A 14,743-nucleotide genomic window follows, 5' to 3' on the forward strand; every position below is an offset into this window, starting at 1 on the left:
CGTGTTGACGCATGCGCATAAGACCTTTACGGCTGCGAATATGCGCATGCACGTTTAATGTATAACAGACGGTATAAGCTAAGTTAAAATTATCTAATTTAGTTAATGTTGCAGATTGCGTTTTTCCTTAATCTTCGAATTGGATCTGGCTTATTATTTTTTGCAGACTGTTAGAGCAATTTTATAAAAGTAAGCTTGAAGTTTCGATTATATCAAATAGAATTTCCGATATATATTTACTAATATGTAAAGGATCTAAAAGCGAAAGTATGTTTCTAAGTCCATTAAACAAAAAGTGGAATTGCTGCAAAAAATGGATAAAGGCTCCTTTGTTTCTCTAACCATTCCGAAATCTGTTTATCAATTTCACGCTGGTCTGCGGGGGGGGACACCGCGGCACACAATGAATTGGAAGTTGGTCTGTCAGCGCTATCCTTATCTTCAGGGCAGATGTTTTTTGGCTTATAATTCCTTACTAAATATAGTATTTCATCTCGATGTACTCCGTCTTTGATATGATTTAAATCATGTTCCTCGTCATTATAATTCGCTTCCGATAGTGAAGAAAGTGACACAGGGGTTATTGAAAACGAAAAAATTTCGATTGACAAATTAGTCAGTATTCTCGACACAGCAATCATACGACTTGAACAGCGGAACTTTGTAACTAAACAAGAAATTATGTTTGTTTAATAGAATTAAAGAGAAAGTATTATCACATGAAATGAAGCAACTTTAACAACTTGCATTGAAAGAAATGTTTAATAAAGTAAACAAATAAATATTAAGCTTTTTCTTTTTGTAAATTTTGATACCCTTTAGATCATAATTGTTCTTTATTTCATACACTACGGTTTCATATTTTTAATTTTGTAATTTCTGCATGCCATCTTACCATATTTAAACTGATGATCTATAATCCGGAATCGCCGAAGTCCCGACGAGTCCGGATTAACGACTTTTGACTGTAGTTCAAAATTTATTTTTTAACCTTTATAGAACTATAATGATAGAGCATTTTATTATACTATAAGGATTAAAATAAAAAATTAGTGAAATGGTTTTGCAATGTAATAAGCATGTAAAGTTAAATTTGAAACTGAAAAGTGATTGGATGATTTGCATTAAATATAACTGTTTCCTTAAATGAAATGAACATGAATCGGTGCTTTCTAATGATCATGCTTCCGCCACAAATCTGTGAAAAAGAAATGATGAAGTAATACATCATGTTGTCAAAAACTATTCAAGTTATAACCCAGATATGTGCATATCACACTTAGATTTGTACTTTTGAAATTCAATGATAATTTTTCTGGGTAGTATTTCTTTTTGCATTGAGGACATTTGTTTTTATTAAATTGAATCATAATAGAACCGCAAAGTTTTGTCCTTTTTTATTTTGATCACATTAAAGTTTCAATGGGTGATTGTGGCTGGTGTGCAGTGCTGAGTTTTTACAGTTATCTGTATTTTTAACAAAAACAGATCGCTGTATACATGGGGAAAATAACAGCACAAAAAAATTGCAGAGGGATTTCTCAAGAAAGATAAGTTTTTACTTTTTTTAATGAATGTAAAAATAATAATAATAATAATAATAATAAATAAATTTAAAAAAAAACTGTTCTGGTTGCATCATTGAAATAGATATAAAGATGCATGATGAAACAATTCTGTCCAAATTCACCAATAAGTTTTTATTGTCCTCTAAAGTTGCCAATGGGTTTGCAACTTTTCTTTGGGTTTGCGGATAATCCAAAAGTACCTCTGAATCTTTAAAAACTAACAGTGATATTATCTAAAATTAAATTGTATTGCAAGCATGCCAATTAAAAAAGACATGAAAGAGATCTGAGAATATTTTTCATGCTTCCAGAAAATATAAAACTGCATTGCAACGTATTTGCTTTGTCTTTCTTAGCAAGTAGCAAACTTTCCTAGGAAATTTTAAATTGTCCTCATGTTCTTAGTTGTAATCACATTAAAAAAAAAAAAAAAAAAAAAAAAAAGATGTTTTTGAACATTCCTTATTCGTGAAATTTTGTTTTGGAAGCATGTGTATTTATGAGCAGTTTTTTTAATCAATTTTGAAGCATGCAGAAAAAGAAAAAAAATTGAGACCCTATTCTTTCCAGTCATCATTTCCAGTCGTCAGAAATCAGGGATTGCTTAGTTAACATGTCTTTGGATAATCAATCATTGTATCAAGCATACAGTATTTGCATACTGTCATCTGTATCCATAGCAATTTTCATCGATTCAAATTTGAACTACGCTTTTAAAAACTGCTAATTTACTTAGTTTTGGGAGGCTAGTATATATTTCATTTATAGTGTTATCAAGCAACTTGAGAAGCAATATTTTCATTATTGCTGAAACTTTATAAAATGATATATATATGTAATAATTGTACATTTGGTTAAATTTTGGGTTTCAGTTCCATTTACATCAGAATTAAATTTTTCTGGAAACGATGCAGTGCAAAGAGAGGTTACTATTTTTAAAATTGAGAAGGGAAATTTATGTTGCTAATTTAATCTTTTACTTATTTTTTATTTTTTTTTTTTACATATATATATTTTATATACATAATAAATATTTTAGGAGTTGCTCTTGAAATTTTGTGAGCCATTATATTAGGTTGCTGTTCCATTTGTCATAAATTTGATCTAGCAAGTATTGCCGTCATGCAAAACATAAAATCTTTCACATAACTGACTTCTAGTATCTTGCCATAACAGCAAATGTCAAATATAATATATTGTCATTCTGGAATGAATTTTAGACACCCATGCCTTAAAGATAATGTTAAACATTTTGTTTTAGTTTTTAAATGAATAATGAATAATGATTTTTAAATGAGTATGATTTTATAGGGAATAATTTTCAGAAATTCTAAATGTTAAAAGGGTTCATTCAGATTATTTTAACAATGGGTATTTCACTTCATATAATATGGTATATATATATATATATATATTAATTATAGTACTTTATAGTTACAGTAATATATAATGTTCTTAATTTCTGTTTGAGTGCTTTTAATATACTTTCATAGAGTGATGAGACAATCACTTGTGATGATTTTTGGAGCTCATTTCTGAAAGGTGCTGAAAGAGAAGATTATGTATGTGACATTGAAGACAAATCATCTAGTCCAGATATTGATTCACCCTCTCACTACAATGAAAGTTCGTCACCTCGGAGTGCATCATCAGGATGTGAAAATGTTGATACATCAACATTTACTGATTTAATTACTATTGAAACTGAGTATTCCAACTCTCTAAAGCAAGATAATTTTTATTCCCACTCTAAAGAACATTGCTATGATGGGTCAGTCCAAGACAGTTCAATAACAAATATAGATATTGGTAAATAAAATTTCCTGCTGTTATTATTTTCTGTAATGAATATTTAGTAGAGTATTTTATATGATGTATTAAAGTATTTAAAAGTGCACAAATAATATATTTTATAATTTCATAAATGTAATCGTAATTTTTCTGCTAGTAGAAAATAATTTGAAATGTTCAGCATCTCAGTTTCATATTCATTCAAATAGCTTGATTTCTGCATTCAGGAAAATAGGAAAAGTGATATATTTTTAGTACAAGCTAAAATTTTGATGCTTTTAAAAATGCTGTTTTCAAAATGTACAGAATTTAACCATTGATATTATGAGATTTTTATTTTTTGTAATTTTGTTTAATCTTACGCATGGCAATTTTTTGTGAAAATATATTAAAAGTATCGTAGCAGAAATAGGTAGAGGATTAACGTCATTGCTTCATTCTGTGTCTCAGTTGGCTCATTATTGGTCTTAAAGGCTAAAACTGATATCTCTATTTAAGTTGTTATTCTTTGTGATGGAGTAAATTGACTGCATTATGTGTTTTCATTGTTTACCATAACATAATCATAAACTTCTTTTCCTTAGATAAATCCACAAATTGGGCTGTCTGAAATCAATGTGTTGCCACTACTTCAAACTTATTATCTCCACAAACCAGTGTGTTGTTATTCGATAAAGTGTAAAATATTTAACTCTCTGTTTTTAATCTTTCTATAACTGATTAGCAAATAGAGTGATAGAAAAGCAATAAATACAGTTCTTAAAAAACAGTTTTTCTCTTTTTTAATGTGATTAATTTAAATAAAAATGCTTTTAAATCATGAGATGTCTAATTAGAAATATTAAATATTTTTATGAAATGACACTAGCTGGACTCATTAAAATCATTACATATTTTCTTTTTTTATGATAACTCTTTTAGGTTGCTGACCATTCGTTTGGCTAGTTTTCAAGAAATAATACAGCAAATATAAATATAGTATGGCTCCTTCTAACACTAATATAGAATTCTAAAGATACAGTGCTTTTAAGTATTGTATATTTTTGCTCTTGAATTTTATGTGGCATAAGTAGGAAAAAAAAAAACAATGCTTTATTTAAAAAAAAAAAAAACTAAAAACACAAGAAAATTTGTGTTACCAGGAGTGAGTCCAAGAGCAGACTGGTAACCTTTTTGTGCTCTCGTTTCAACAAGAGCATAAAAAAACCTTAATAAATCCCTGGTGCCATGCTTAAATTTCACTCCTTTCAGATTTTCTCTCTTTTTTATTTATTTATTTTATCGCTTAGATTACAGAGACTGATTTTTTCACTTGTTCAAAAAATTGTTTATAATTTTTGAAATGTATTAAGTAAAAAATTAAACATACCAATGGCCAGTAGTTAAAACTGTAACACCTAGTCTGTTCCTATGGACTTTTATTTAAAGTGATAGATTTGTCAGCATGCATGAAACATTTATAACTTCTTCTATGAATAATGTAAATATGAGCTAGGGCTTATCCCTGAAATTAAAGCCATTTGTTTTTAGACAAATAGCCTCAAGTCTTTTTTGCAGTTAAATCATTTTTCTCCATCACTATAGTAAAGCATGCATCAGACTTTGGTAGACTTAATAAGTTACAATGAAGAGCGATAGCAGCTGCTTAAGGTTATTTGAAACTTGCTTGCTGAGACCAATTAATGATTAAATGAGTGATTAAGTCATGGAATGTAACTTAAGCTGCATCCTTAAACTATCGATTTAATTAGATACTAAATCATACATGACTTGTATATTTATTGTTTTCCCATATATTTTCTTGTACATATAAAATTAGGTCCTGCTCTTTTTTGTCATTCAGTATTGAAGATTTTGATAAGTTTTAATTCATATAATTTTATGTTAAAGGTGCAGATGTTGTAGTTGTTACTTCAGAAGTCTCCTCTTATGATGATTTATTTCATTCAGTCATTGACATATCTGAAAGCGAAGTGTCATCATCTTCTTATACAGTATGTTTTACCCAAAATTATTTTATCTTCCTCCCTTCTAATGAAATATGTTAAGTCAAGGTTAATATTGCATATTTTTTTTTTCTTATATTTGCTATACCTTTGTTTATTGGAAACTTCTCGACATATGCTTGTGTTAACTTTATTATTAAATGAAAAAAAAAAAATCATTTGTTTTATGTATATATTTTGTAGTACAGGCTTATCCTGCTTTTTGACAATCTACTTTCAGGGTTCCCAGTCATATGCAAAATGTTAAAATTTCATTTGTATGTTGGTAGAAGGGTAGACAATTCACATTTCAACTACTCTAGTTTTCAAGAGGCCCATTACGTGTTGAATCAGCAAAAAATGGCTTTTGTAGAAAGATTTTGGTAGAAAAAAATATTTGCTGTAATATTTTTCTGGTACTTATTCATTTCACCCGTGCAAATCTCGCCAAGCCGACTTTATTGGCAACAACACACAATATGTACATAAAAATTTTTTAACAAATGTTACTTCTAAGAATTTTACTTTGGAGACATTAATATCCTTTTTTTTTTTTTTTTTTTTTTTTTTCGAATCGGTCTTTTGTTTTGCTTCCACGAGATAACTTCCCAGATAATGACATGCCCTTCCTCTGTGTTTCTTGTTTCGCCATTTGGCACTGCCTGTGCGTTCCAGTTTCTGGATCAATAAAATTGTACAGTACAAAGTCCGAAATCCAGCCGTCCATTATCCAAAATGATCTAAATCCAGAACTCGGAACCACCAAAATTTTTCTTGTAGGCTTTATGCATGCGCATTTGATTCCCCCCTTCGTGCATAATAAAAAATCTGGAGAGTCCCGATTCTTAATTTCACTTTGACACTAAATAACATACCTTGTTTGAATTGAAGAAAAAATCATTTTAGCATAAATTTGTACGATCTGTAATTTTGCTCCATTCTTGCATATCTGCTTGGCACACATCTCAAACCAAAACATTCCACGTAGATACATCGTTGATCTGATACCAACCTGGCGAATCATTATTTATTTTCCTTTCATCACCACATGCTTATCAAAACATAACAACTTGAGTAATGACTCATTTAGTGATGCCTAAACAATTTTTTTATCTTAGTAATTGGATAATAAAGGAGTATGGTAACCTTTTAAGTTGACATTACGCTTGGCAATGATTACAGATTTAAGTTAAATGTGCTAAAAAATGTTGACGAGGAAATATTTACCAAAAATTTCTTTCCATATGCTAAAAATAGATTTTATAGATGATACTCATAGGCCAAAAGGTTACATTTAGGGCTATTTGAATTAAGAATAACTGATTTGTTATTCACATAGCCCAGAACCAGCTCCAAGGCTCGTATGGCCACACCAAGTCACAGAATTTAGGACCCACAGAGACTGCATCAGGCGGTAAGATACCTAGCACGGCCCTCAATAAGGCTTAAGTCTATGTGGGAATTTATTTATTCAGAACACTAAGCCTTAAGCATGTGCAAGAAGTAGACATAAGCATAGTAAATAACTAAATTATTACAATTCAGGCTTAATTGTCTCAGTGCGTGATAGAAGCAAGATAAAATTTAACGGAACAACTTAATCGGCAAGCTTCTGATACATAGCCAAATATATATAGTGAAGGATAGCTAAATTTGATGATGATAGCTGCTAATTTTAAAGGTTTTTGGATATCGCAAAACAAAGGTGAAATTTGGAAATTAATGGATTTTGGAAAGAAATGTGGAGAAGCAGTAATAAAAGATGTTATAAAAGAAGTTTTTCGAAGTGATGACAGTGCTTCCCAATCATCAATCAATCAATTAATGAATGGCAAAATCTGTAGTATGGTTCTAAAAATACCGCTACCGATAGTGAAGAAATGACAGAGAAATTAACTGAAAACGAGAAAATTTAGATCGACAAGTTAGTCAGAATTATCGAAACAGCAGTTACAGGACTTCAACAATGTAACTGAACAAGAGATTATGTCTGTGTACAGAATTAAAGAGAAAGTATTAGCACAAAAAATGAAGCAACTTAAATCACTTACATTGAAAGAAAGGTTTAATAAGGCAAACAAATAAATATTAAGCTTTTTTTTTTTTGTGTGTGTGTAAATTTTGATACCCTTTAAATCATAAATACTTTATTATTTCATAAATCATGATTTCATATTTTTAATTTTATAATTTCTACATGCCATCTTACTAGATTTAAACGGATGATCTAATATCCGGAGAAATCCCAAATCCGGAATCGCCAAAGTCCCGATGTGTCCAAATTTCGGACTTTATTTATGGTTCACTTTGAAATGTTTGAAACATTCTTCTTCTAGTTTTTCAGTGCAATATGATTTCCATGAATCAGAATATATTGTAGTTCTTTTTTTGATATTTTCCATAATTCCTTCTAATATAATAATCATTGATCTGTTTGGCACCTTCACAAGGAAACATTAATTTGTTTCGCAGCAAACTCCAACAAAGATCCACTCCTTGTGGTAGAATCCACCCCACATTGTTTTTGCACTTTATGAACATACTTTCATCCACTTTGACAATCATACCAGGACCGCCTATTTTCCTTTATTGATGTTTAAGCAAAAAATCCACACAAACCTCATGCATGTAGTTATTCCGATTATTCACACACTTCAAGAAACTAAATTTCGATGACACAAACCATGTGCTTTTCCATGTACTTCTTTTACTGCAACATGTTGAAAGGTTGCAGTGCCATTGATTTTCATGTCTGAAATACAATTTAATTTCGGGATTATTATCACAATTACCAATTTTAGGCAAAATGCCTTTTTCCCTGAAAGAATCTGACAGATTCTTCCTAAGTTCTGGGCAAATCCGAAATTTTCATTGGTTTTTCATCCATTTTTGTCATATTAGGAAAAAGACATTAATTTAAGAATTTACTATGTTTTCATGGTACAACATCCTGATTCGGCGTTTCATATCACATGAACCCAAGTGATCTCATCTAACATAAACTACATGAGAAAAATCAAATTATCTCAGTAATTATTTAATTTCAAGTTAAATTTTAGTGTGGAATACAAGTGTAAATGCAAGAATTATTTCAATTTGTACGAATTGCTTGCTCTGAAATTGTATAAAACTCCAGTGCTTTACTTTGCTAGTGTATTCTTATTAGAATTGATGAATTTAACCCTTCACTTTGCATTTTCTGTATTTTCGCCTTGGGTAAGCAGTATGATTGCACTCTAGTTGACATAATTAACATGAATGGTATTAGGCATAAAATTGGATTATCTGGTAAAAACTCTGTGTAATTGTGTGCCAGTATTGAAAGAAATTATCAACAATCAATCTGATAAGAAATGCCGCAACTTGCTTTGAAAATCTGGTGTAAAAGGTTACCAGCAGAGGTATTCTGTTTGGCATCTGTTGTACCATTTTTGGTGAATTTATCACCTGCACCGGCGAAATGGAAAAGTACCATTTTTCTTTGTAAGGCATGAGAAAAGTTTACTGTTTATAACTGTCTGGAACTATCTTTAATTAGAGTAGATATTTGTGTTTCTCTCTCAGTTTTTCCTTCAACCTGTTGTATGCATGCATATTCCCTTAGGCTTATTTCTGTAAATTTTAAGTGTAGAATTTTCTTTATGAAGATTAGCTGTACTGTGTTTTGAATTCTTTTGCTATTTATAAGCTGACTTTGTATCTTAAAAGTAATTCTTTTCTGAATTTTGCTTAAAACATTTGTTTGTGATTAAAAATTAGAAAGCCAGAAAATATGAAAAAAAAAAAAACTAAATAATATCCGGAGAAATCCCAAATGCTTTTTCAGTATATAATAGTTCAGTAATAGGTTTTAAATATATTATTCTGAATTAAGTTTCTGTACATAAGCAAAATAGGCAAATTTATTAACACTATTCACAATTTTTATTATATTGAAAAGTTATGTCGACCAATCAGTGGCTTGTGCATTGCACAGCTGCACCACAGGTCCGGGGTTCGATCTCTGGGCTGGGCAAGGTTTACTCAGCCTTTCATCCTTTAATTGGTTGATAAAATGAGTACCAAGTTTGCTTGGGAACTAAACACCGAGGGTCCTGCGACAAGCTGATCACTTGCCCAGGGTATATGTTGATGCATTCCGGGGCCCAAGGTCAAGAAAGCAGATTTCGGAGACCTGCAGGCCTTGGCCCACTAGAGCTGTTGCACCACTTAGTTTAGTTTTATGTAGACCAATCACTTTATTAATTTAATATTTATTGACAGTTATTTGTTTTAGTTATGGCGTGTCTCTTCTTCTTTATGCATCATTCAAACATTACAGTAAAACAACTGCCCAAATCTAGTACAACTATTACCCCAAAAATTTTGTCTTACATATATATATATGTATTGTTTATAAGTTAGTATCAATCAAAACTATGTGCAGGATTGTTTTGAAGTTTCTAATCATGGAGAAAAAATTAACATGTTCAGTTACATAAATATATATATTATTTTAGGATCCATCTCCTAAAAAAAGAAGAAAAGGATCTTTTGGATCTAATGGCCAAAATAACAATTTAAAATCTGTAAGTACTTAGCATCCATCATCTTTTGCTGAAAATTTTAAAAAGTGTTCTTAATGAAAATAAATAATTGTATAACTTTTTAAAAATTAATAATGTCATATCATTTGCATGATTTCATATCAGATATAATTGTATTTGTTTGAGAAATAACTTGAAGTGTATTTTACTGTAAATGCATTTGTAGAACTTCTAAAAATAATTGGTACTTCCTTATTGTAACGACTCCCAATGTTGAATCGCTAATCAACCAAGACATCTTGCCACATGCTTTTGTACCTCGCTACACGTTACAGCTCGGTTGATTAGCAATTAAATTTTGGAGACTGCTATAATAAGGAATTATGAAATCATTATATAACTGGTAGTTACAAGGCTGTATGATTCACATCTATTTTGTTAAATTTACTGTTGCAATGACTATTATTTAATAAAACTTCTCAGATTGTGATTTTGATTCAGAACTTGCAATATACCCTTCGGTAATTCCAATTAATAAAGTAGAGTAATTCCAATTTCACAAAAAATAAGTGAATAAATAAATATAAATTAAAAATTTATCTGAATCTAAAATTGATCTGTCTATTTTAATATTGTAAATTAAAGCAAAAATAATCTAAATTTGAATCAGTGTATATACATTTTTCGAGTTTTGGAAAAAAGAGGAATAATCATCTAAAAATTTTGAAAGGGTTATATGAGATGAAAAAAATTCAGAACCACTGGGCAAGCAACTGCTAGAAAAATCTATACAAGATGTACAAAAGAGATGTTTACAGAAATACATGCTACAATATTCTGCTTGCTAATATAGTAGAAGTCCAGAAATCCGCAAAGCTTGGGACCAGAGGTTGTGCAGATTTTAGGATTTTATGGATTTCAGGACAGAAAAGATAAATCATAATATTCAGACTAAAAGTGCAAAATAAATAAGGCATATTAGATACATTTAACTAAATTTTTATATACATTATTACAATAATTGGTACTATTTTGTTTTGAGGGCTGTAAAAAAATTGCAGCGAAAATGTATGCACAAAAGCGCCAAATCTAGCAAATGTGCCCATTTAACAGTGTGCGAAATCTAACATACGCGTTGATTTCAGATTACGTAAGTTTATATAGTTCTATATTTCTTAAGACGCCATTGAAATACTAGTTTAATTTGTAAATCCTTCTTTTGATTTTTTTTTTTTTTTTTTTATTATTATTATTATATATCCTATGGATTTAAAAATTTGGGAATTGCCCATGACGAAAGTCGGCAATAGAATTTTGGGTAACATGCAGAATCATCCACTGCTTGACGCGTTTTTAAGAACTGCACATACTTGGTGTCCATGTGCACATCAACCTATTTTCACTTAAAAAAAAAATCCTAGAATTGCACAAAAATGGCACTACGCACACCCCTGACTTTATCTATGTACACATTGAGCTATTTTCACTTAAAAAGTAAAAGAAAATTGACAAAAACCCAATTGTTTTTACCCTTGTAAAAAATGGCGAACAAATAAGTGAGCGATTCTGCGTTTTACCGAGAATATTTTCAAAGAAAAGGCATCATTCATTATAGAAAATTATGTTTGAACAACCAATGAGATGAAATTATGCTTTAGTAATAAGTTGGTAGCGAAATAGCGATGCAGGCATCCATTCAGTTATGTTTAGCAATTTTTATATAAATTATAATAATGATCTGAAATAGCTATTTACTCTTTTGCTTCCATTCAGTCATGTTTAGCCTTTTTCATATAAATTATAATAATAAAAAGTATTATATGAAATTAACCTTTCCTCTAAATTAAAACATCAATCTTAGATAGTTATTTACTGTTATACTTCCTTTCTTGCCTCGATTATTAGGGTTGCCGCAATTATTTTTGGCAGCATTGGCATCAACAATAGTTTGGTGATTTTTTATGGACCTCGAAACTGAATAGTACCCAATAATTTATTATATGCATTAAATTATTATTACATATATAAATTGATTATACACTGGTGTGCAAAAATTAAGGACGAAGTCGAAAAATTAGCATATCAGCTGAACGAACAGGCAGAGCGGACAGAAAGACCAGTCAGGAGATTAAGTAAGTTGATGTACGGTAGCACATGCGCAGATATGCAGGTAGACGTAATGGGGGAGTGTCTGAGTAGTATAAAGCATGTTGTCGGTGTAAGATCAGTATTTCTGGTAAAGAGATTACATGCCGTATAGTAGTTAAAATCACACCGAGTTGCTGCTTCAGCGAGAAATGGCGAATAATCAATCTGTTAGCTGACATCTGGATGCTTTTACCCGAGGTCGAATCATTGGGAAGTTGGAGGAAGGCCGCAGTGTGACAAGTGTGGCTGCAGAGTTCGGAATTGCTCACAGCATCGTTTCACGACTTTGGAGACAATTTCAAACTACAGGAACAGCTATCCGGGGGTTTAGTAGCGGTCGTCCACGAGGACCCACACTCGCAGATGACCGGTATATTGCCTTACAGGCCAGAAGAAACAGGCGGCAGACAGCGGGAGAAATCGCTAGACACACGACACAGGCGACTGGACGACTGATATCGCGTTTTACCGTGGCCAGAAGACTGCACGGTGGTGGTCTGTTTGCACAACGCCCTGTACGGTGTGTACCTCTAAAGCCTGCCCATCGGAGAAGGCATTCTCTTATGGTGCCGGGAACACCGGAATTGGAGAGACAATGACGAATGACGAGAATGGGGACGAGTACTCTTTACAGATGAGAGCAGATTCAGTCTGAGTAGCGATTCTCATCGCATACTCATCTGGAGAGAGCGGGGAAGCCACAATCATCCCTCGAACATCATTGAAAGGGACAGGTATGGAGATGGCGGTGTTCTCGGTTGGGGAGGCATCATGCTTGGTAGTCGTACAGACCTTCACATCTTCGACGCAGGTTCAGTCAACGGGACCCGTTATTGTAACGAGATTCTTCTTCCATATGTGCGTCTTTTTAGAGGCGCTATGGGTCCGCAGTTCCTTTTCATGGACGACAATGCACCATGTCATCGCACAGTAGCTGCCGAACAGCTCTTAGAGAGTCAGGATATTGAATGTATGGATTGGCCGGCACGATCTCCAGATCTCAATCCCATCGACCATGTATGGGATTTTCTAGGCAGACGTTTGGCAGCTCGTACCTTACCACCAGTAACGATTCCGGAGCTTCGATTGGCGCTGCAAGACGAATGGGCAGCAATGCCTCAACAACTCATTGACACCCTCATTCTCAGCATGGGCAGACGCTGTGAAACCTGCCTAGCAGTCAGGGGAGATCATATACCCTATTAAAGACCGGATGTTTCTTGCTGGACATCCATCACAGGGATGTTTTGGCCTTCAGTCGCATTGCGCTCCATGCTACTTTTTCAATAAAGCTTCTTTTTATCCCTCTGATTTCTCTTTTAGTAAGTTTTGCTTACATTACTCATGTCCGTACGTATTGGGGATCTTACGGTATTAAATGTGTTGATTTGGAAAGCTTTTGTACAAAGTTATATTGAAAAAACCGTCTCGTCCTTAATTTTTGCACACCAGTGTATTATTAATTTACATTAGGCTCCTCTATTTTTAAGTCAGCACTGCTCCTCTTTTTTAAATCAGCATGATTCTACTTCCCCTTAGACAGCATCAAGGTTTGCCGATTTCGCCTCATGCAAAGATTTTCGGTATCAGATTCTAGTGTTAGAATCACTGTTGCTGTAAAATTTCAACAGCTTTTCTTTATTGTTCCGTATATCATACACAGTCCGTGTGGCAGTTCTATACGATTCTGCTATAAACCGAGCAGTAGCAACTGCCTCCATTTTTAGCAGAATTTCCACTTTTTTCATTACCGTCGATGCAACGTGTTTACGTTTTTCAACGTTGCAAGCAGTAAAATTACGAGTGCGTTTCTTATCTATTATTGCATTAAAAAGTGCTGAAATAAAAAATATTTTTAATTTATCCACAAAATATTCGGATAAAAAAACCGATATCACTAAACAATCTCGTGAGATAATAAAGCTTCAAAAGTACAACAACGTGAAACGTGAACTTAAAAGAAGAGTTGAGTTAGTCTGCTTTTTTACCTCGATGCAGATTGGAAGGAAAAAAAACTCTTTTCATGATGTCAATAATTTAGTATTAATTTATTGTACATGACATTGCTTCTCGAAGCTTTGTATTAAGTGGATGCATGCCATGCATGCTTACCAAAGAACATAAAAGCCCCCCCCCCCAAAAAAAAAACAAAAAAAACCTGACATAGCTGAATCAGCACTTTTGACGAGACACTTATAAAAGGTTGCCTGCTAATATGCCTGACTAAATGATCCATGGCATTGCATCATCTGGATTCTTTCTGCAAAATGAACTAAGCTCTGTGAACCATCTCTGTCCTGACTTTGATCATTTCTGAGAGAGAAATATGTTAGTTCTTATTAAGTTTATGCCGCAGGGTCAGACTATTAGTGTAAATGGATGTTGTCATGCTAGAGATTGAAGAAAGTCATCTAGAATTGTAGTTGAGGTCTCTTGTGTGATGGTACGGTTATCCTCCATGATAGTCCTGACCCACATGTGGTGTATTCACACAGCTGCTTCCAAATTTCTAGTCAGAAGAGTATTGACTTCAGCCCCTTCACATAAGTGATTTTCATTTTTTTTTTAATAAACTAAGAAATTTCAGGGTATAAATACTGTGTTGACAGTGAAGAACTCCAGCAGATGGTAAGTGCATTTCACACCAGTGGCAAATGTGTAAGGTTATGTTTTTATGCTTTATGAAGAATAATATCTCTATACCATAATTCAAAAACATAGCAAA

At 32.4% G+C, this 14,743-nt stretch overlaps 1 protein-coding gene across 5 annotated transcripts in view; it reads left to right on the forward strand.

Moving 5' to 3' along the window:
- The window catches only part of LOC118184088 (uncharacterized), a 72,749-nt gene that overhangs the window by 22,473 nt on the left and 35,533 nt on the right, over positions 1-14,743 (forward strand). For all 5 annotated transcript variants that reach the window (XM_085819522.1, XM_085819524.1, XM_085819521.1 and 2 more), the window contains exons 3-5: positions 3,062-3,377; positions 5,250-5,353; positions 9,844-9,912. In XM_085819522.1, the coding sequence (XP_085675648.1) occupies positions 3,062-3,377; positions 5,250-5,353; positions 9,844-9,912 (489 nt within the window). The remainder of the gene's footprint in view (positions 1-3,061; positions 3,378-5,249; positions 5,354-9,843; positions 9,913-14,743) is intronic.

Source organism: Stegodyphus dumicola, chromosome 6, assembly GCF_044657685.1.
Source record: "Stegodyphus dumicola isolate Sdum_Otavi_A_Nest chromosome 6, ASM4465768v1".
Taxonomy (NCBI): Eukaryota; Metazoa; Arthropoda; class Arachnida; order Araneae; family Eresidae; genus Stegodyphus; species Stegodyphus dumicola.